The sequence below is a fragment of the Melanostigma gelatinosum genome (genome assembly GCF_949748355.1).
Source record: "Melanostigma gelatinosum genome assembly, chromosome: 22".
NCBI classification, from domain to species: Eukaryota; Metazoa; Chordata; class Actinopteri; order Perciformes; family Zoarcidae; genus Melanostigma; species Melanostigma gelatinosum.
In genome coordinates, this window is record NC_136655.1 from 2358208 (window position 1) to 2382457 (window position 24250).

Genomic DNA, 24250 nt, shown 5'->3' on the forward strand with positions numbered 1-24250 from the left:
GACTGATGTAGATCATGTACATGTAAGCAAGTCAACCTGATGCCCATTGTTCGACCCCCGATTTTGCGTTGAGTAGACTTAAGTTACCGCTTATGTTTCATCTTTATTTCGGATGGATCTGGAGTTTCGCCCACATCCTCGAACGTTAAACTGTTTGCAGAAGAATGGAAGCGCTGTCTTGCTGTCTTGGTACTGCACATGTGCAGATCTCAACAGAGACGAGAAGGAGTCAAGATGGCTCACTCCTTAGCTACTTCGTTGATTATTTTTCACCAGTTGCCTGATCGATCAAGTTGAATTAATAGATTTACTCTGAGAACAAAAACAGTTCTTCTGACTCACAGATCACGGAAAGACGAAATCTCGACCTACAAAGTTGGACGAGGCTCAGTCTCCGTAAATGCATGAGTTGAACGTTTCCTTTAGAATCCTGCGCTTGCTTAATTCCCGCCGTGAATGAATGTTATGTTGTGCTCTTTTCCGGACCCGCTAATGAGGATCCAAACAAAACACCCGAACAGAGAAGTCGTAAAGCCTCGTAAAAGGAAACTTTTCTCCTCTTCGTCTCAGTGGGACTAACAAGCTCATTTGAATCAAAACTGCTGTTTCATGCAAAAACAGAAGGGGGAAAGTGCCTCTGGGTCGCCACCGGGGCATCAGAGCGGGCTCATTTGCCCCAAAATGACGAGCTGCTTTTCAAACAACACCGTCGGCAATTTAAAATAAACACGCCGAGGGAAGACAGGGGCCACAGTTTCCCTGACACCGGTAAAATGGCCGTCGGTGGAACCGGCGGGGGGGCCGCTGCAGCTCCCTGGAGTTGAGCGGGTGCAGACGAGGCCACGCGGCTTACTTAACTGCGAGTAAACAACAACAACGGTGCTCAAAGCCGGCGAGTAACAAGACCAGTAAGAGCCCAATCATATGCTACATTTCCGCTTAAAACACTCCACCTTTCAGGCAGCACAGCGAGAAGAAAGTGAAACCGAGGCGCACGGAGGGAGATCGTCATAGGAGAACACAAATAAAAGGGATGGTAGGTGGCTGTGTGTGCTTGATCCTCGGTAGAAGTGGCGGTGAGTGATGCTCTCGACTCATCAGCCACGAAAAACAACTAATTTCAAGGGTAGTGGAGACGGAGCAGGAGATTTGAGGAAGCTGTAAGAAAAGGAGGAGCAACTTTGGCCTCGTGTTGTTTTTTCTCTTCCTCCTCAGACGAGGAGACTGGTGGGAAGAGGAGTCATCCTCAAGGCTAAATGACTCACAAACAGAGCGCATGACAAGTGTGTTGGTGTGAAAAAAAAGAAAAAAAAAAGATTTGGGTCTTGGCAGAACGCTGTCTCCAGGCTTTCATAAACTCATATGACTGAGTCAGAACGAGAGAGAGAGCGAGAGAGAGCGAGAGAGAGAGAGAGAGCGAGAGAGAGCGAGAGAGAGAGCGAGAGAGAGCGAGAGAGAGCGAGAGAGAGAGCGAGAGAGAGCGAGAGAGAGAGAGAGAGAGAGAGAGCGCGAGAGGGAGAGAGAGAGCGCGAGAGAGAGAGAGCGAGAGAGCGAGAGGGCGAGAGAGAGAGAGAGCGAGAGAGAGCGAGAGAGCGAGAGAGAGAGAGAGAGAGAGGGCGAGAGAGAGAGAGAGAGAGAGCGAGCGAGAGAGCGAGAGAGAGAGAGAGCGAGCGAGAGAGCGAGAGAGAGAGAGAGCGAGAGAGAGAGAGAGAGAGAGAGAGAGAGCGAGAGAGAGAGCGAGCGAGAGAGTGAGAGAGCGAGCGAGAGAGAGAGCGAGAGAGCGAGCGAGAGAGAGAGCGAGCGAGAGAGCGAGAGAGAGCGAGAGAGAGAGCGAGAGAGAGAGCGAGCGAGAGAGCGAGAGAGAGAGCGAGAGAGCGAGAGAGAGAGAGAGCGAGAGAGAGAGCGAGCGAGAGAGCGAGAGAGAGCGAGAGAGAGGGCGAGAGAGAGAGAGAGCGAGAGAGCGAGAGAGTACAAACAGAAGCAGAATGAGTGTAGGTGCAGAAAGGTTAACGACGCCACAGCTTTTAGCCACTGAACATTAAATTAAATTTCAGAACTGTCGTCATCTAGAGTTCCTGTCACCTCGTCTGCCTCTCCGGCCTTCCCAAGAAAAGCATTCCGTCTGTAACGCATTATAAAGATACTTAGAATGCGTTATAATCTGTTTATAACAATGTTTAATCATCTTCAGTCTTATTAGATATTAGATTAGCTAATCATAACCAGGCGGCAACCTCCGGTTCTGACGAATGAAGCCAATGCGTCATGTGTTAAAGCTGCATTCTCTCTAGTGACCACCAGGGGGCGACTCCTCTGGTTGTATAGAAGTCTATGAGAAAATGACTCTACTTCTCTCTTGATTTATTCCCTCAGTAAACATTGTAAACATGAGTTTATGTCTCAATCTCTAGTTTCAAGTCTTCTTCAATACAGCATGATGTTCATTTAGTACATTATGGTCCATTTAGAGTCACACAGACCATAAAGCAGGGGATGCTTTAAGGCGGGACTACACGGTGATTGACAGGTCTCTACCAGAGACGTATACCTCGTCTCTACGTCACTCCTCCTCAGTCCGAATATGGTCGCTTCTGCTCACTGGTTCCAAAAAGAAAGATGGCGACGGCCAAATTGCAGAACTCGAGGCTTCAAAACAAACCAACAGGTGACGTCACGTCACTGTCAAAGTCAATCAACATGTTAATCGGTCGATCATGCTCATGGATCCTCAACTCCATTCCATTGTTCAGTCCGATGCGTGTCTACTTGCTTTATTCGCTTCATCCCCGCTGATTCATGTTTAGAGACTTCTGCTCAAGTTTGCTTTACAGTTGGATGGCCTCCCTCCCTCCCTCTCTTCCCCTTCCTCTCTCTTTACTTTCCTCCCACTCGCCGTGTCTCATCGGGAGTGCCGCCGGCCCCCACTCCGGCTGATGCCTGTTGATGTGGCAGCGCTATTGTCTCCCCGTTTCCTTGCTGCTGTCTCTTTTGTTTGCTCACACACTTGACAAATTCATCAAAAAGGGGTAAAAAAGAAAAGGAACGGGAGAAAATAGCTTTGAATCAAGCGGCTCCGCACAATTGACTGTTTAAGTCTGGCGAGGAGAGTCTTTGTCTTCAAATGGTGCACGGAATGTGCGTTTGTGTGTGTAATTTTGCACATCGATCACTTGTTCTGCCTTTAACTAGGTGGGACGGCCCGATGCTGCTGCTGTGTCAGTGTGGAAGAGTACAAACCTTCTGTGTTTTTAACGTTTAATGAACATCGTGTGAGTGTCTCTCTGCGTCTCTGCATCCATTCAAATCTGTTACGCTAGCAACAATACAAATATCCCATTACACAGTAAACAGTGAGGAAGATTTTCATTCTGTCTGATGAAAGAAAGCAAAGAAGAAAATAGGAAAGGAGACAAAGACGGGAAACAAAGGATGAAACAAAGTAAAAAGAAAGACAGATGAAGGAGGAAGAAGAGGACAGGGAGAGAAGGTGGCAGAAAAGGAAAGCAGGATGGAAAAGAAAAAAGGACGAAGGAAGGAAGGAAGGATAGAAAGTAGAGGAATGAGGGTAAGAAGGAAGGGAAGAAGGTATAGGGAAGAAACAAGAACGCAAAATAGAAGGGACAAAGGAAGGAAGGAAGGATAGAAAGTAGAGGAATGAGGGTAAGAAGGAAGGGAAGAAGGTATAGGGAAGAAACAAGAACGCAAAATAGAAGGGACGAAGGAAGGAAGGAAGGATAGAAAGTAAAGGAATGAGGGTAAGAAGGAAGGAAAGAAGGTATAGGGAAGAAACAAGAACGCAAAATAGAAGGGACGAAGGAAGGAAGGAAGGATAGAAAGTAGAGGAATGAGGGTAAGAAGGAAGGGAAGAAGGTATAGGGAAGAAACAAGAACGCAAAATAGAAGGGACGAAGGAAGGAAGGAAGGATAGAAAGTAAAGGAATGAGGGTAAGAAGGAAGGAAAGAAGGTATAGGGAAGAAACAAGAACGCAAAATAGAAGGGACAAAGGAAGGAAGGAAGGATAGAAAGTAGAGGAATGAGGGTAAGAAGGAAGGGAAGAAGGTATAGGGAAGAAACAAGAACGCAAAATAGAAGGGACGAAGGAAGGAAGGAAGGATAGAAAGTAAAGGAATGAGGGTAAGAAGGAAGGGAAGAGATGGAAAAAGGAAGGAAAGTAGAACCAAGTAAGAAAACAATTATAGAATAGAAGAAGAGAATGAAAAGAAATGGAGGCAAAGAGGAAGAAAAGAAAAAAGACTGAAAGAAGAAGAAAAGGAAAGAAAACGGAGAGAAGAGGAAAAGAAAAACAAAGGGAACGAGAGAAACTAAATCTTAATCTGCAATCTGAGATCTGGCTCCAGGCTCCAGATCAGAGCAGTCAGTAACAGGTAGAACGTAGAACTCCTACCTTTGCTCTGTGGAGGGTTCTGGCTGCGGTCCCGGAGGATGTTGATCTGGTAGACGGCTCCGTACGGCTCAAACAGCTCCTTCAGCTCCTTCTCTGACCAGGAGCGCGGGATCTGGCCCACGAACATCTTGATGGCGTCCGGGTCCGGCTGGTCCGAATGCTCCAGCGCCCCGTTCATCTTCCCGGCCGTGCCGTTACTGTTGGAGGAGGCAGAGGAGAGAACGTTGAGGAGCTTATTTATACCAGCGGCACCGGTAGCATTTAGACTCGTGGTCCCAGCAGCACTTTCCTTGTTCGATAACACTTTTTGGGATCATTTAGTTTGGGCTAAACTGGGAACTGCAACCGATGTGTAGCTGTGAAACCCGTTCAGACACAGATACACCTGGCCGGAAACCAGACAGCAACAAAAACAAACATGTACTTCCTAGAAACAGTAATTCTTCAAAGAGTAAAAATCAAACAAGAGACGTAGAAAGAGACACTGAATAAAGCGTCGCTGTGCTGAAACCTCCACAGTGGAGAGAATGTTCTCAAACACTTGTTCCTTCAGTTGATCTGGAAAATCCAAAACAGCAGATTTCCCTGGACACAATCATGAAGTATGCCCGAGGAGTTACATCACTTCTCAACACACAAGTACAGACTGTGGTGTCATTTTAACCAAATGAGGAAAACATCTTAGACAGGACCACTGTAGCTAATTATAAATCGATTCATGGCGTCTATAACGGCCTCCAGGCCGCCACTGACTCAGGCCGCCACTGATATAAATCCTCTGCACGCAGCAGGGAGGCGAGACGCCTTTCAGTACTCAGTTTGACGGACTGATGTCCCTGAAGCTGACATCTTCTATATGTACCGACGGGACACATCAGGAAACGGACACATCACGCTGACCCTTAAAAGTGCATTTTTTGAAAGTGAAGATGCGGCGACGGATCTCCTCAGGACGCCGGCAAACCGGCACCGTAGGACTGAACGGCTTTCAGCGGCACACGAGCAACCACATGTACAACCACATGTAAACGGCTGCAAACACACACACACACACACACACACACACACACACACACACACACACACACACACACACACACACACACCACTGCCATCAAGGCCTGTGGTCTATTTAAGATGGCTGAAAACCAAAGTCGACGGCTGTGCTGTTTTATTGCTCTACTTTCCCTTTTGTTGTTCTCGGCAGGAGAGAGAAAGAGCATTATCTTAAGAGGCGAAAACAGAGCAAAGCCAAATCCCGAGCTTGGTTAGCTGACAACACTAATACCACCCTATAAAGCTCAGCGAGAGAGCGAGAGAGAGGGAGAGAGGGGAGGGAGGTGAACAGAGATGTAGAGAGTCTGGGAGGGAGGGGGAACATCCAGACCTTTGAACGTGAGCCATCCATCTTTTGCAGAAGGAGCCGAGGCGCACGGCAGAAACGCCCAATTCTTTAAAGGACTTAAAGGACATGTCAAATAAAACGGCAGAACCGGAGAAGTCAACGAGCCAAACCGGTGCTGACAGTCCTCGAGGGCAGCAACCGCTCCTCGCTAAGCTGTCCGATAAATCGCAGGGCGAGTGGGCGTGGGGGGCCCGGGGCCTGAGGGAGCCCCCAAGGGTGGACGTGGGGGAGAGAGAGAGAGAGAGAGAGAGAGAGAGAGAGAGAGAGAGAGAGAGAGAGAGAGCGAGAGAGAGAGAGAGAGAGAGGGGGGGGGGGGGGGAAGAGGCGAGGCGTTACCGGCCCCTATCAGCGGCTGATGTTGAGGCATATAAACGTCCCCGGCGGTCGATGGGTTCAGACTGCAGCACATCATCCCTTCGCCCTCTGACACACACATCAGCTGTGCGCGTGTGTGTGTGTGTGTGTGTGTGTGTGTGTGTGTGTGAGTGTGTGTGTGCAGAAAGAAAATAGCTGGAGACAATCCCTCATTGTTGGCTGTCTCTGTGAGGCCTTCTGGGACCGAACGAGTCCACTGGGGGAGACGATACAATAGCCAGCGTCAGAGGAGCCCCTCCCTCGTCCGAGACTCGTCCTCCAGTCACTCCGCCCCGCGAAGACAACATGAATCCGTCCCGCCTCGTGAACCGCCTCGTGTAGACCGCATGCTCAGCCCCCCCCCCCCCCAGAGGTGATTGGGAGAATTCGTGTGACTCTCCTCGCCACAAAGGAATGAGCACCTCTTCCAATTCGCCCCCGTGGCCGACACTGACAAGGTGTTATTGCAAGCAGACAGAGCTTTAGCGTGCCCGTGTGTGTGTGTGTGTGTGTGTGATGCTCAGCGGGAGAGTGTCCTGGGGCTCGGATTAAGTCGTTGAGTGGATCTACTCGTGCCACAGCCTCTCCATCTCCCCCCCTTTTTTCTTCCCCCTCCCCTCCCCTCTCAATTTGAGCCAATTGTTTGCCTTAATGGCTTAACTATTGCTTCCATCACTCCAGTGTCCCTGCAGCACGGGGCCGTGACAGAGGGCTGATCTACGCTGAGTGTGTGCTGAGCCAGACAGCAGAAAGCAGTGTGTGTAGGTCTTTGAAGCAGCTGCTGAGGGCTGTTATTCCCTCACCTCACACTCACATTAGACAGCCGGCTCGTTCATCCAAACTACAGCTGCACATTGACCATAAAAACCCCGACGACGGTGCTTTCTTTATTTATTCATTCATGCTCTTACTTTACACTCGCAGCTCTTCAGGCCGCGCCGCCATTAAAGACGCTCATCGACAATGTTGGCAAACGCACAAGCCGGCTTTCTATTCAGACGGTGTGACGAGAATATCGATGTCAATCGTCACGTCTGGCAGGAGGCGGTTAGCTTAGCTTAGCTTAGCGTAAAGACTGGAGGCATCGGGGGACACATAGAAGATATGACTTTATAAAGTTTTAGGATCATGTGATCGGTCATTTATGCATGCGTGTGAAAACAGCATTTTCTGGCATAAAAATTTGAAATAACTTCAACAATATATCAGTTAATTGACAAATTGATTAGTTGACTCATCGTTGCAGCATAAAGTATTGATTAGTGCGGCTTTAAGTGCATATAAACTGTCCTCTTCCTGGGCTGTATCGAAGGCCCAACAGAATCAAAGTGAATATGGTAAATACTACAGGTAGAGGGAATAGGCTCCGCCTCCACAGAGTAAACAGCGACAGCGTTGGGCTACCTGCGGCACATTGACGGCCGCTCGTTGCCTCGTTCACAGCTGTCCAACAGGAAGAAGCTACACAAAAAGGGACAGATGGGAACGAGACGGAGAGGACGAGAGGGAGAGAGCGGAGGAGACGGATGCAGATGTGCCAGGTCCAGGAGTAAGCACAGCTCAGAGCTCAGCAGGGGATCTCTCTCTCAGAAACCAGGCTCACGCACACACACGCACACACACACACACACACACACACACACACACACACACACACACACACACACACACACACACACACACACACACACACACACACGGGCTTGAGTTCAGGCTGGCTGCGCTGATCCTCCTGCTGTTTCTCCCTTCTGTTTCTGCTCTAAAACACACATCCTCTCTGACTCCCTTAACCCCTCGATCGCAGCGCAAACACACACACACACACACACACACACACACACACACACACACACACACACTTCAGTGGTTTTCGTGAAAGGGCCGAGCTGTCACACACTTCTTGTCATTGGCAGCGTGTTTGCAGGGTGTGTAACGGTCCCGCAGGGGAACTAACCTTGTTGACAAGCAGAGTGAGAAACATCAGTTCCCCCCCGAGGGAGCAAGGCAGCCAAGGTCAGCTAAACACACACACACACACACACCTAGACACACACACATGTGCTGGCATGTTAACACACTCACACACACAGACTGTCACCTCAAACGTACACACTTGACAGACTCTCACACAACTGTCACACGGACAAAATTGCCGCAACACGTGAGGAACCTTTGGAGGAAATGTGCCATGACCGTATGTTGTTTTACAAAATGTGATTCCAACGTAGAACATTTTTCACGAAGGAGTCGTGTCTGACATGTACAATCATAGATATCAGAGATGGATGAAAGGGGTCGAAGGATAATCACAGGGTCCAATGTGAGATTGATGAAGTCGTCATGAAGTCATAAACGGAGCTCATACACAGCTCGACATACGGACACGTCTGTGAACGAGCAGACGCACAGCATTCATGTCATAGCCCTGAATATTTTCCGCCGCTGTATCAAACTGTAAACAAGATTAGCAACTTCACCACAACACACGGCGAGAGGCGTGGATCCCGCTCCGCAACTGATTTTGTCGGCGGCGGCGCGAGGCGGATTAGTGACTCAAACTAAATGAGTGGCGTACTGTATCGACTGATTTATGTGGAACGCTTTTCCTTTTCCCTGTAACTGACTTACAGCGAGGTAAACTGCCTCCCGGGGGGGGGGGGGGGAGTGTGATATTGCCTGTGATTCACTTGAACTTTACAATGAGCGATATTCCGCCCACCTCGGGTACAGAGCTGGGACAGCAGCCACCGGTACGCACTGTACACAGCTCCATGTGTTCATCACCAGTGTTTCTCCGCTCCACAGGGGGGAGGGAGGAGCTAGGTCTATGCGAGACTGTGTGTGTGTGTGTGATATGTGTGTGTGTCTTAGGGTTTCCATGGAGACGTGGCGGTGCAGATAAATGTCACAGTGGCTAATGAAGCTGCACCGGTGCCCCGGCGCTCAGCTAGCTCTGTGCTAACGAGATACTGCACGCCGGCGCTCGCTAATGAGAGGAGACACACACACACACACACACACACACACACACACACACACACATATAGACACAGAGAGTATGAGGCAAACACAAGGTCTCAAAGCTGCGGGATCGGGATCGGTGGCATGAAGCTGTCTCGATATGGAAACTTGACTTATATTAAACATTAATGACAAAACTTTGATAAGCAGGAAAAAAAAGTCTCCTGGGATGAAAATGCTTAAATGCTCTTTATAATTAAATGAATGAAAACTGCCATCCCTCCATTCTATTCGTGAACACGGAGTTCTTCATCGGTCTGCTGAGTCGACCTGCTGTTGGTGACGTTGTTGTGGAAAGAAGGATCGAATAAACCCTCTTTTGTATATGCTGTCATATTTGACCTTCTCTCAGTACGGATACGGTTGAAAAAGCTCCAGAAAGAAAAACACAGTCAGCAAAGCATGAGTCTGGAATATCTTCTCATGAATATCTTCTCACAAGGTGAAGAATGACGAGCTTTCAATTTCTGCCTTTTCATTTCTATTACAAACAGAATCCAGGCTATTTAATGATTTATTTTCATACATAAAAACATACTAATTTAAATCTGCATACAGTGTAAAGTGTTGATGGATGAAACAAGATTCTAATTCAATAAGCTGACTCGACTATTGATGATAATCTGACACAAACTCTGGACTGTTTTATGAATCCTTTGAGATATAATCAGCAGCTCAGTTTTCCCTCCATCTTCTCTTCCCTTGCTGGCACTGAGCAAGTTGATTGCACACCATTGTTCCAAATATTATTCTGAATGAAGCATTTTCCCGATTAGGACGTGTGGGATACTGTCCGTGTTTAAGGAGCGTTCTTTGGACGTGAAATCAGCGCATTCTGAACATGCATCTCCAGGTGACTCACGTTAACAGGCCGCTCTGCGCCTTGTCCACAAAGCAACTAGTCCACAGTTTGCAGAGATGCACGTCCAAAACACACCAAAAACACACCAACCTTCAAACATTACAAAAGACATCAACAGGTTTTAGGTTGTGCACAAATATCACAACGCCGACGGTCAAAGAACTCTGCCACCGATGGAAAACATGTTCTTTGACCCAAAGAAGCAAAATGGGAAACGCAGCTCCAGCAGTTCCACTTGTTGCACATTTTGAGGTGATGAACGAGACGTCGGGGCATCGAGCCTTCATCAAACACAACCCAGAACGACGTTGACGGGGAATTCAACCGCAGCGAGCTCGGCTGCACGTAAACAGCAATATTAATGGAATGTTCATTTTCATTAGCCACGAAAACAGCTCGGTCAGAATCTGTTGTTTTTCAGAATAAACCGGCATGTTTCGTGCACGTGAATCACAAGAGGACCTTGTGGAGAATAGTGTTCGCTCCCAGCAGGACACACAACAGCAGCACTGGGAGTAAAACCCAGGTGAGAACCGCCTTCAACAAACCTGCGCCTTTTCACAGTGGAAGGAATACTAAGAACAAAAAAATAGCCGTGAACTCATCACAGCGGAGCGCCCGGAAGAAGAACTCGTATTGAAAATTGCAATTTGAAAATCTCTATTCAAGCCGAAGGTTCCGCTGTTCATGAACACCATGTCTTTGTTCCTTTCAAAGGCCGGCACAAATCTCACTCCGGGGTTCGCACCCTGTCTGCTTGAGTTACTTCAGAGGCTAAAGGGAACTTGAACCGTGAACCTCGTCCCGTACGCACAGCGGAGAGCCTTGTGAGGAACCTTCACAGGAGACCACTTCTGGAGCTGAACTCTGAGCCGTAGAGGAGAGCCTTCTGTGGTTGCACATCTAAAAACACACCGTCTGAAGCTTTCCATTTCTGGATGTTTTCATTTTACTTTCCGAGCGGCCGTTCCTGAAGGGTATGAACATCAATCAATTATTGACAACAATGAAGACGGAAGTGAAGTTCACTGCGACGGAGTAAACGATCCGGGCCAGTGTTAAGCGTCTGCTAAATGAGCTGACACAATTAGTCAATAACGGATAAATCTACCATCGGAAAATGGTCGATTATTGTAAGGATTTGCAGCTTTTCTTCGTCTTAAACGACAGCAGAAGCACTTTGCAGTCTGGTCTGTGTATCGGGGTTTAAACGGAACCTCGACATTACGAGACATTTTTTCCCAAAACGCTCGATAAACTAATAGATTGACAAATTGAATCTGGTCACCAAAAATCAATGGGATTGTGTCTGAACGTGTGAAAACACACGTTGTGTATTTGTGTTTTTCTCATTGGGAAAATCTGAACGTGTCGTCTTCATGGCGGAGCGGCAGGAGAGGTCATGAGGTCACGAAAATCAATAACGTCCGTCCTCAATGAGCAAAGCAGAATTCATGCACGTGTGGTTTTCAAGCATACAAACGGAGACATGGAGATGGTGGTCACGTAACCTCTGCAGTGGATAGAAATAAAAATATTCCCACGTGGAATATGTGGCTCTTGGCCTTCATGCTTTTACTATTTTTGGGGGAAAACCTGCTTTAGCTTGTGCCACTTCTTCCTCCTCCTTCTTCGACAGAGCACTTCCTAGAATTATCTCCCGAAAATGATGCTTTCTAGCTCAAGCCGGCCTGACCTGGGGGTTCTGTGTGTGTGTGTGTGTGTGTGTGTGTGTGTGTGTGTGTGTGTGTGTGTGTGTGTGTGATAGAGGGAAGGAAGGGGAAAGGAATTAGAGCATCTTAAAGCCTCAACACCAGATTGGTCAAATCCAGGCAGCAGCAAAATTCCACCCTAATCTTTAGCACACGTCCTCTCTTCTTCACGCGCCCCCCCCCCCCCCCCCCCGCCCCCCCAACCCGCCACCTCCTCCTCTCCGTGTCCTGTTGCTATGGGAACAGCAGAGTCGGCGGGGTGCATGGGGTGAGGGTAGCTGAGGGTACTGGGTGTTGGGTAGGCGGGCGTCTCTTTGGATGACAGCGCCACACTGCGCGCACACACTCTCACCCCTTGACTCTTTATTGCCCCCCCCCCCTTTCCTCTTCTCTTATCTTTTGCCAAAAACAAACAAAAAAGCCGTCAGCTCCACGTCTCTCCTCCTCCATCACCCGCCGTTTCTCTCACTCCATCGCTCATGTTGGCGGGCTTAATGAGAAACAGCCTGCGTGTTCGGTGCGAGTCTGCGTGAACCCGCGTGATGAAATGGCAGCGGCTCTGATTGTCTGGCATCTAGCTGCGGCTGCATTCTGCCAAAAGTCATCATCTGACGCGCCGACGGGGACGATGGCCCATTTGACTAATGCTTCTCCGCGAACCGGGCCAACAACTCCGCCCAACCGAGCGGACGTTGGGGGTGGAAGGGTCGCGGGATCGTAATCAGATCGGCACCGGTTCAATTCAAACGACCCAGATTGTGAGACGCCGGTCACCGCGGCCTTTAAGAGCACCGGTTGGCTGCGTGTCTTTTCACAGTTGACCCTGGACACTGTGCCTGTACGACACGTAACACCTCCACTGCCGTGCTCCAACAACAAATCCTCCCGTTGTGTTCACCCACATCGGTTGTGACACATCTAAAGGGGACGACTGAGTGGAAAACCACAGGGTGAGACAGGACAATGGGGTATAGGGACAGAGGGGAGAGACAAAGAGAAACAGAGAGACAGGGGGAGAGAAAAAGAGAAACAGAGAGACAGGGGGAGAGAAAAAGGCGGTCAGTTGCCAGCGTCAAAACACAACTGATTTAACAACGCCAGTACGTGTGTCGAAAAACTGGCTCCGGCACAATTACGTCCCATTGTGAGTGAACCCTCGACGCCATTTGCAGCACAAAGGTTGCAAAAGCCTGGATATCGCCTCTATTAGCGCTCGGCTGCTGTTTTCATGCACGACGCCCAATAAAAACTGCAAAACACGCACATGGTTGCACAAATGTAGGTGCGCCGGTTCTCCGAGGACGCTCGGTGTGGACTGGCAATAACCGCCTCTGAACCTTTAAATAAACCACCATTAACGCTGCTCGCGTTGGTGACAGACAGCTGGAGGAAACCAACATGGGACGGCCGTGTTTTCTGTGTGTCTGACAGCATCTGCAAGCTCTTGTTTTGACTGTAATTTCCCGAGCAGATCATTTCATTGTGGTTGCAACTCAGCGTGATTGATCTCAGGCTCCCTTTAAATACACAATGCAGCTCGGGCATTTTGTCCACATTCCTCAGCGCCAACACACGGACTGCACCGGGCGACCCGGGCTGCTATCCAGCGTTTCCCTGCTGTGATTCATGTGAACGAAGCCGCGCTTTGCCAAGTCCATTTACTCCTCTCGTCTCGTTTTTTCCCTTCATCCCTTGTTTTCCTGTCATTTAGTATTCATCTTTTTTCAAACTGCCTTCACTCTGCCACTTGTGTCCTGGGACATCCGATATGTTGCAGCGTCAACACAGACATCAGCGGTTGTAAATATGACGTGTATCATTCTATTTCAGAAACAATAGAAGCCAACACAAATGTCTTGAAGAACACCAGAGCACACTCCTTAAGGGCGACTCCAGCTCAATTCTCAAGTGTTGTCAAGACCAAGAGAAAATCCAAGTCAAGTCTCAAGTCTGGTTTCAAGAGGTGTCAAGTCCAGCCTCATGTCTTGTTGAGACAAGACCAAGTCTCACGTCTTCTCAAGTCCAAGAGCAAATCCAAGTCAAGTGCCAGGTTTGGCTGAACCAAGTGTCGCCGCAATTCTCAGATCTTATGGAGACAAGTCTCAGGTCAAGTCTCAAGTCCCGTAAAACAAAGTCTCAAATTCAAGTCCAACAAACTGCACGTGCAGTTCTTTGGTTCAGTTTTGATGGAGATCTATATTCATCTTGATAAGACATTGTCGTGCACATTTCAGGTTTTACTGCTGAATCAGGAATTCATCACCTGCTAAATCTTGTTTTGAATCCCATTATCTCCCTGTGTGTTTGACAACACATAGGTTTAATTAGTGAATTACTCATTAAATACATACTGTTTCTAATCCTCAACACTTTGGTCTGTCACTTAATTCATCCATTTATTGCCTCTTTAGCTCTTTATATCCCGTCCTCCCTTCTTCCCGTCCCTCTCTGCCTGTCTGGTTCCTGAAGCGTGCCATAAGCATTAAGGAGGAAATCACTTGCACATTGCAGCGCCGCGTTCCCAAAAGCTTTCCTCCATAAAATTATAACAATTCACACTCTGAGCCAATTTTATAGGAGGTACGGGAGGGCCTTGGATCTCAGCGGGCTGACAGATCACTGACGCGGAGCAGCAGGACATCTCTGGACCTGCCTCCTGGACTGAAAAGTGCCTCTGGAAGACGGGCTGCTAATGCCCACTACAGTGTAATTATGCCTGTAATGTTGTACAGGAGGAGGGGTTGGGGGGTGGAGGGGAGGGCGGGGCAGAGAGCGAGAGATAGCATTAAGGGATATTTGGGCGGGTGGGGTGTTCATTTTCATTCGGTTTTATGGGTTGGAAAAACATTGTCATGCATACCAATTAGCCCTGGAACAGATGGCTCAATATGGTTGCATGTTTCGTAACACACACACACACACACACACACGGTTGAGGAGTGTGTGTGTGTGCAGAAAGGAGGAGGAGCCTCACAGGAACAATCCAAACGACAGCATCAGGCCCCCTTTCCTTTCCCTTCTGCCCTCCATCACGGGGCCAGGGCCTCGAGAGCAAAACCAAACCGGGATCAGTCTGTTCAACAGTCTCTCTGAGGAGGGAAGCCATATGCTGACATATGCTGATGGAGGGTGTGTGTGTGTGTGTGTGTGTGTGTGCATATATTCCAGATCCCAGATGCAAACACTGTCAAATCAACACAAAGGGTTTTGAGAACCAGAAGTGACACCTTGAAGACTGTATTTCGCTGGCATTCCTGGCCAGTATTCAGTATCTTTAAATCTGTTATTTTGGGGGGGGGGGGGGGTTCAAGTCAGCATTTTTCTCAGAAATCGCATTCATATAAGCGAGAGCAAAAGCCTCTACTAAACGCAGTTAGGCAGGCTCACACTGAGGGGAATAATAAGAGCATTTTCCACACAATAATGATCCTCATCAAAATAATAAAACACTTTAAAGTGCATATTTGGGAATAATTCAAACAAAATGCATCAATTCAGCAGTCTTCCCAAACACAGCTTGTGCTGTATCGATCAATTCTACAATCGTCATGGAACAAATAAACCCGTATAATACCCATCAGATCAGACGCATGACTCAGTATCCAGTATGTGAAGCGTTCTGGCCACCAGGAGGCAGAAAAACACCAAAAACAAGCGGACAGATGCGGAAGTTATTATGGCTGATGTGTTGGCGAATGACACTGTCATTTATTTTGGAGACATATTTCTGTCTACCTGATGAATGGAAGACCATTAACATGACGAGAGAGAAAGTATCTGGCTGCTAAATGCTTCGCTACGTTGGCCAGTTAGCAGCAGGACGGATGAGACTGGTGAGACTCAACCAGACAGTGAATGTGCCACAAAACGAGATAAAAGAGGCTAAAAAGCTCCGTAAAACCGCAGCGTTGGATAACAATTATTCACAATGTTGGAACCATGACAGCCACAGAGTCAATGCTAATATTAAAAATATTGACGAATGCAACTTTAAAGTGCACGTGTCAAATACAGAGAAAGCTACTTCCTGCTCTCTAGCCTTGAAGTTCACTTGTATTTCTTTATACTCTCACAGAAAAAAACTGGTCAGCGGATTTTCAGGGACACTGCTTCTGGAAAGATGCTCTTAAAATATTTGAGTGCAAGTTTCAAATGCGTCGAGCACAACAAATTAAATCCCTTTCACCTTCTATGTGTCGTGGCAGCTGCAATGTCAGAGACAGGTTCAGAGACTGCCACATCGAAGGCCCCTTTGTGCGACTTCTCATCTCTCGTCCACCGTCATCTTCTCGCTGCTCACTGGCTTTAGAGCTCGGCTTTACATCCGTAGAAGCGAGGATGGGGGCGGGTACAGGTGCGCCTCCCCACTTCGGAGATTTCTTTTTCTCTATACCAGCAAACACTTTAGCTGTGGAGTTAGCCACGGCTCAGTGGGTCCGAATGTAGCCCATTGATCTGTGCTGCTCCGCTAATAACAGACAGCAGAGACTCCCCGGCTCTCCGGGCCATTAGGATGCATGAGTGGGAACCGTGCTGAAGGGGACGATGCACAGAGGTGTGTACACGGGTAAACACAACCCGGTTCATATGGAGCGGGCAGACACACTGCGGCGGGTAAGCTCAACTAACACGTAATTCCTTTTGGCTAACCTTGGAATTGCATTCCTCTGCGTATTTAATAATAATAATAATAATGTATTTTATTTGTAACGCACTTTTCATTTTTTTTTTTTAATCTCAGAGTGCCACAGAGCCAGTACATAGTAAAAACATGGTAAAAAGCATAGTTAAAAAACTATAATAAAATAAAAACCAGTGAATGAACAGAAACACAAAAGAAATAACTGACAGTGACTTAGGTCAGAAAGGCTTTCCTGAATAGAAAGGTTTTTAGGCCGGTCTTAAAGAGACCAGGGTCTGTGTTGCCCTTAGGTGGTCAGGGATCTGGTCCATAGGCGTGGAGCTGCCGAGCCAAAGGCCCGGTCGCCCATGGTGCGGAGCTTGGTGCTGGGGACCCGGAGGAGCTGCTTGATGATCTGAGGGTGCGGGTGGAGATTTGGGGATTGATGAGATCTTGTAGGTAGGGAGGTGCGTGTCCATTTATGCATTTGTGTGTGAGTCGTAGGACTTTGTAGTCAATCCGGAATGAGACAGGGAGCCAGTGTAGGGAGTGCAGAATGGGTGTTATGTGCTCATACTTCCGGACTCTCATCAGGATCCTGGCAGCGCTGTTTTGGATGTATTGCAGCTTCTGGATGTTCTTGGCAGTGATCCCAGTGAATAGTGCGGTGCAGTAGTCCAGTCTTGAGGAGATAAAGGCGTGGACGAGCTTCTCTGCATCTGACAGGGTTAAAGTGGGCGGAGTTTGGAGATGTTTTTGAGATGATAAAACGAGGTTTTGCACAGGTGTTTCATATGGTCATTAAAGGACAGGTGTGGGTCAAACCTAACTCCCAGATTAGTGACTGTGGAGGCCAGGGGGATGACCTGACCGTCGAAGGTTAGATGAGTTATGGAGGTTGACTGAACCTGGTGTGGAGTGCCAACAAGGAGGGCTTCGGTTTTGCTACTGTTTAACTGGAGAAAGTTGTTGCTCATCCACGCCTTTATCTCCCCAAGACAGGAGGTGAGACATGACATGGCTGCAGAGGGGCTTGGGGCAGTTTTGATGTAGAGCTGTGTATCATCAGCATAACAGTGGAAAGACATCCTATGTCTGCTGATGACACGACCGAGGGGGAGCATGGAAATAATGAAGAGGATGGGGCCGAGGACCGACCCTTGCGGAACACCACAGGAGACGGGGAACAGTCTGGACTTGTATCTTCCCAGTGACACATATTCAGTTCTGCCTGAAAGGTAGGACTGAAACCACTTGAGTGCAGAGTCTGATCGTCCAATGGTGGTGTGGAGGCGCTGTAGGAGGATAGTGTGATCCACTGTGTCAAATGCAGCAGTCAGGTCCAGGAGGATGAGGAGTGAGGGTGATCCTGCATCGGCTGTCATCAGCAGGTCATTCGTCACTCTGAGCAAAGCTGTTTCAGTGCTGTGGGCTGAACGAAATCAAACAAGTTGTTGTGTTTGAGGTGGTCCTGAAGTTGAGAAGCAACTACCGTCTCTAACACTTTGGACAGGAAGGCGAGGTTGGAGATAGGCCTGTAGTTGGCTAGAACCTCCGGGTCCAGGGTGGGCTTCTTGAGAAGTGGACGGATGACAGCAACCTTGAGTGCAGGTGGGACACAGCCAGACTGAAGGGAAAGGTTAACAACTTTGGTGATCAAAGGACTGAGAGTGGGGATATGTGATTTGAGCAGAGCAGTAGGAATGGGGTCCAGGGTACAGGTACAGGGTTTCATTCTTCTGAGGATTTCCTCAACATGGCTCTCCTGAACCTCAGCAAGATGTAGAGGAGACAGCACACTCGCAGACAAGGTGTTGGTGTCAGAGATGGAGAGCTGGACATCAGAGAGCGAATGTTGTTGACCTTGGATCTGAAAGAGTCAATGAAGCTGTTGCATTGCGCCTCTGTAGCCTCAGTTGAAGAGGACGGTTGTGGTTTCAGGAGATGGTTCATGGTTGAAAAAAGCTGTTTAGAGTTGCCAGGGTTTTTATTGATTAAGCTGGAATACTGTGAGCGAGCATCTTTAAGGGATTTGGAGTAGGCCCTTTGACGCTCACGGAAAGCCTGTTTGTGGACAGTGAGCCCAGAGTGTCTGCAGGGTCGTTCCAGAACACGCCCAGCTGTTTTTATTTTCCGCAGCTCATGTGTGAACCATGGAGCGGAGCGTGAGAAAATGACCTCACGTGACTTGACAGGGGCATGGAGATCAAAAACACTGCTCAGGGATGTATTGTAGTGTTCCACTCATTCATCCATAGATGCAGAGGCTGGGCAGGTGATGCGCTGGAGATCCGTGGTCATTGTGGCTGAGTCAATGTTTTTCCAGTTCCGGAAAGACATTTGACGTTTAGGTCTAATAGTAGGCAGCACAAAAGTCAAGGCCATTGAGACCACCTTGTGGTCGGACACACCGAGATCATAAACCTGCAGGTTACTGATGGAAGCAGAGTCAGGAACCAGATCCAGAGTGTGCCCCTTGGTGTGAGTGGGAACCTCAACATGCTGCTGCAGGCCAAGACACTCACGCATACTCAGAAGATCTGCTGCAATTTGACAGGAGGGGTTGTCGACATGGATATTTGTCTTTGCATGCGTATGTGTGTGTGTGTGTGCGTGTGTGTGTGTGATATCGGGATTAAGCGCAGCGTTACAGCATGACTGAGGTTGCTATATTTAGGGTCGTGCTGTTACATTTCCAGGCCATTATCGAGACCTGTGGGGACAAGCTGGGATTTCACACACACACACACACACACACACACACACACACACACACACACACACACACACACACACACACACACACACACACACACACACACACACACACACACACACACAGGAATATATACGATGCACTAACAGTGGTGTATTTCGGTGCACAGGCAGACCTACATTCAATCTCCTATCTGCTGAACAGTAAGAGGGGAGAAATGGAGAGGCCTGTCTGCTCTCCATCCCTCTAAATGTTTAATGAACCTCTCTGTCTCCCTCCCTCTCCTCGGCTCTCTCTCTCGCCCTGCTCAGCCCTCGCCCATCATCTACTGTTTCTCCACTTCATCCTTGTTTGTTTGTCTCTCTCTCTCTCTCTCCCTCCTGCAGGCTAACAGACGCCCCATATTGGTTCAGGATGAGGTTTGAATGCTGACGAGGAAGAAGAGGGAGGAGGAGGAGGAAGACTCATCTACATCCTCCCTCTGGTCTGGACCAAGCCTTCGCCAAATATATCATTTGTTCTCGCTCAACTTTTCTCTTGATGTTTGATATTTAGCAGTTTGTAGAGGCCCCGGCAGTGCTTTCATCTGATGGGACGCTTTGGGTTTGTGTGTTTTCACGTGTCCCACATGAGGAAAGTGGGCGGCGGCGCCGATCCAGCGCCTAAGTGGCTGTAATGTAACTGGCAAATGTGTTTTTGGCACGAGGGCGAGATGTGGAAACATGCTGCGGTGGTATTTGTGGACTCCACAGTTAAGGCTGTTTTTGTTTGGACAACGGCGGATGAATGCGGTTGTGTTTTATTCGGCCTAATCTACTGCACTCCTCTTTATCTCTTCATTCTGAAGAAGCAGTCTTATCTTTTTGGACCCGTTGTGAATAAGCTGCTTCTACCTGGTAAACAGCTCCGGCAAATCGGTTTGTGTCTGTTAATCTACTCCCGGTGCATTGTTTACAGGTTTAACTTTTAATCTCCGTCTGCTGGCGGCTCAATTTGAAGAATCTGTCACACTTGAGCGTGCACACGTATTGGTCATGTTAGGAGACCGGATCCAAATCAAGAGGGAAGCCTTGCGTGGCACCGCTGCTCACGTATCTAATTATAAGGCCATTGTACTGGCAAGTACGGTGGTCACATGGTCAGCATTCAGAAACTAACCGGAGGAGCACTATGCTGATGGAGACTTGTGACTTGACCTCAAAAACCTGAGATCTGAATCAGACTGACTTAAGAATTGACTCGAGACTTGTTCTGACAAACTTTAAGATTTGTTGATGACTTGTCACAACTGATTTAAAACGTGTCTTACGACTAAAAGTACTTTCATGAACTTGAGACTTGAGATTAGACTTGCGTCGACTGACTCTAGACATAATTTGGGACTGAAGTCTTGACTTGGACTCGTCACAACTGACTAAGGACTTGATTTGAGACTTGGTTTGACAAAACATAAGATTTGTTTTGGACTGAAAACTTGTACTGAACCGTGAGACTCGATTCATGACTTGTTTTAGGACGACTCGGGACTTGACTTGGATTAATAAACAAAACAAAATAAACAACTGCTCTCAGAAGATAAAGAGTCGTGAATAATTAACAATTGTTCATTACAAGTACAAACACAGCTGGTGCTTTGGGTTTGCATGAAAGACGACCGGGAGAGAAAACAGAAATCACTTCTTTCTCTGATTTTGTTTTGCCTGAGTCGTCTGAAGAACATTTTAAATTGTGGAAACAGACCCACAGCACATTCGACAAACACCACTGGCTCAGTGTGTGTTCCCGTGAGGATGTGTACTTCCACTCCCAGCCCCAGGACTTCAAATTATCCCGAGGCTCCTCCAAAACACACTTCAGAATATTTGTCTGCTTTCCAAACTCATTACTTCAGTATAGGGCAAATCAAACAGGGCGCATTAAACAGAACTCAAACGTGGAGAGAGTGGAGTGCAAGAAGAGCGTGTGTGTGTTTGTGCGTGGCTCGAGAAACAAAGCGAGTGTGACCGTAATTGGGAGGATACTGCTCGAATGAACGGCATATGAACACACCTGTGCGGCCACATCGATGTTGGAGCGAACTCCGTCCTCAGGGTCTATCAAATTACAAAGATTTAATGTAAATACAATATTGGCAGCCTTGCCTACTGCCGAGCCAAGAGAGGAAGCAAAGTGTGTGTGTGTGTGTGTTAAAGATAGTGAGCGTATGCAACAAGGATGATGTCAGAGCAATTAGCGAACACATGAATCACCACCGGGGAGGTAATGACCTCGGAGCACCACGGAGGAGTCAATTACGCCGTCATACCGGGAAACCAGGCGGTATTACACATTATTTATTACTCATTTCAGAAGTGACACAATGAGTCCGGCGTGCTCCTCGGTAACATCAACGTCTTATAATCCCAGAATTATTATTTGGTTCCGCCCCTTTCAAATTAGCAAATTGAATTTTCTTGCTAAAGCCGGGAGCAGGTCGGAGGACCTTTCAGACCCGACTCACTCGGAATAAGTCAGTTACATTCCGGTTGTGACTTAATAACACGGGATCACAGATTCTGTCTCCAGAACAGTTTGATAGAGTTCACAGTGCCTCTGGGTCTCCATTGGAATCTATTGCAACTGCTGTGAATCCAATCCGACGACAGCTGCCTTCTGTCATGACGCTGGACACGAGGTGGGCATTTGATGCTCAGAGGATTCTACTCCTTCGTGCTGTGATACAGGAGGACGCTTCATCCACATTCTCCACTTCCCGCATGAGCATTTCAGCATCGACGCGTGTACGGCCGACTCCCTTTTCAGTGTGTTTGAAAAAAGAGAGAGCATTCCCTCGCCAACAGATCAATAGCCCGGATCCATTCTGGTTTGTTAAGAGTAATAGGCATGGATCTGTCGAGAGGGGAGGGAGGCTACGCCGGACACATTTACTCCTCAGCTACAGCTAACAGGGCTTCTGCTGCCTCCCAAACACTTATACTGCCATCACAGCGCTGCACACCGCCAGAGGAAAAATCACCTCCATTATGTAATCTCTATAATGATTCCTATTGAGAAAGCAGAGGCTACAGCGGCCGTACAGTACATTACACTAAACACCATTACTCTTGACAGCTCCTTTCCTGTGTGTGTGTGTGTGTGTGTGTGTGTGTGTGTGTTAGGTGAGTGAATGATCGAGTGTGTGAGCGCCGCTCTCACAGTGAAATTAAACTGGGACTCAGGTGAGAAACAGAGCAATGCTTCGACGCAGAGAGAGAGAGAGAGAGAGAGAGAGAGAGCGAGAGAGAGAGAGAGAGAGAGAGAGGAAGAGAGAGAGACAGAGACAGAGAGAGAGAGAGAGGGAGAGGGAGAGAGAGAGCGAGAGAGAGAGAGAGAGCAAGAGAGAGAGAGAGAGAGAGAGAGAGAGAGAGAGGAAGAGAGAGAGAGAGGGAGAGGGAGAGAGAGGAAGAGAGAGAGCGAGAGAGAGAGCGAGAGAGAGAGAGAGCGAGAGAGAGAGAGAGAGAGAGAGGAAGAGAGAGAGCGATAGAGAGAGAGAGCGAGAGAGAGAGAGAGAGGAAGAGAGAGAGAGAGCGAGGGAGAGACAGAGAGAGAGAGAGGGAGAGAGAGAGAGAGAGAGAGAGGGAGAGAGGAAGAGAGAGAGAGAGAGAGAGAGAGAGAGAGAGGGAAAGAGAGACAGAGAGAGGGAGAGGGAGAGAGAGACAGAGAGAGAGAGAGAGAGAGAGAGAGAGCGAGAGGAAGAAGTGGCGTTGAGGAGTTAAACACCCCGAGGACTTTGCAGACAATGTAGAACGAGCCTGTCTGGGGTTAAAGCAGGGAGGAGGGGAGGAGGGGGGAGAGAGGGAGATAGAAGAAGGGAAGCCTGACAGGAGATTGAGAGACGGGGAGATTGAGAGATGGGAGATTGATGGCGTGTAATGATGAAACGGATGGAGGACGAGACAAGAGAGACGCGCACGTCAGAAGCCATTACTCATCTGCGGCGCACACAAGCCGCGGCGAACGTCACCCAAGGGTGCCGCGGGAACCGTCCACCACCCACCCTCTCTCTCTCCGTCCCCCTCTTCCACCCCCCTCCTCTTACACTTCAGTGTGTTCTGGAGATTCATATCATTCACATCAAATCATATTTGTCAAGAAACTGTGAAACCTGTTTGTACCATTTACGTTTCAAGTGGAGCAGCGACGGACAAGAGATGGCTGATGAGTTATAAGACGTGCTCGTAGATGAAACCGTGTTTCTGAACGCTTCCCTAAAAGCTTCTTATAGGCAGAGTGGAGTACATTTACCAAAACACAATTATCCTTGAATATTTCCAATTCATCACACTTTATAGAACAGCTTCACTACATGTCAGAGAGAAATATTGTTCTATTTTCCTCCAGATTTGAAACATGCGATAGAAGTTGTGAATCGAAACCAAACAAACTTCTTGGTTATGTTTAGTGTTGCTAATGTTTGGCTTAAAACGAATACACTTGGTACATTATGTAAGTATACCACGCATGAATTAAAATAAGTCAACGTGACACTAACAGCGGTGGCCTGGGTGAAAGTCCTGTGCTGAGCGTCGCCTCCTCATCCCTACGCAGACTTTCCAGGATCATGATTAGAAACGCTTTTGTGAAAATACGATGCACCATCACAGATCAATACCCCCGCACGCCACACAGGTGCTTCCGGTTCCGTTGCTGCTCCGGCTGCAGTTGTGCGACGCTACGTGAAGTCGTCATACACGAAAACAAAGGAGCCACTCAAGTCCTGAAGAGTTGCTGTTTCTCGTCTTGTTGCACAAGATAAGTGTGCACAAATCATTCCGGAGTGCATGAAACAAAACAAATGATTTAACACTCTGAAAGGACCCTTCTGCATAATGAGTCCTTCTAGTTCTGATCATTTAATTATATTTCGCTGGTAACATGGACTACTCAAGTAGCATCTTGAATGCAGTGACTTGTACTTTTACTGGTTTTACTTACGAATCTAAACATTTCCTCCCAATAAACATTGCTGATTCAGATCATTCAGCCCCAACGCTCATTGTACAAAGAACAACACAACAGCAGGGAAGAGCGGCGGCACACGTATATATTTGAAGATGGCGGGAAAGGCGGTGAAAGTTGAGCGTTAGTGGGCCGTCCACAGCAGCAGCTGGGCG

General features: G+C 48.1%; 1 protein-coding gene across 5 annotated transcripts in view; it reads right to left on the reverse strand.

The window, feature by feature from the left end:
• celf2 (cugbp, Elav-like family member 2) overlaps positions 1–24250 on the reverse strand; it is a 130358-nt gene that overhangs the window by 60702 nt on the left and 45406 nt on the right. For all 5 annotated transcript variants that reach the window (XM_079294616.1, XM_079294617.1, XM_079294614.1 and 2 more), the window contains exon 2: positions 4407–4603. In XM_079294616.1, coding sequence (XP_079150742.1) covers positions 4407–4584 — 178 coding nt within the window. In that variant the 5' untranslated portion in view covers positions 4585–4603. The remainder of the gene's footprint in view (positions 1–4406; positions 4604–24250) is intronic.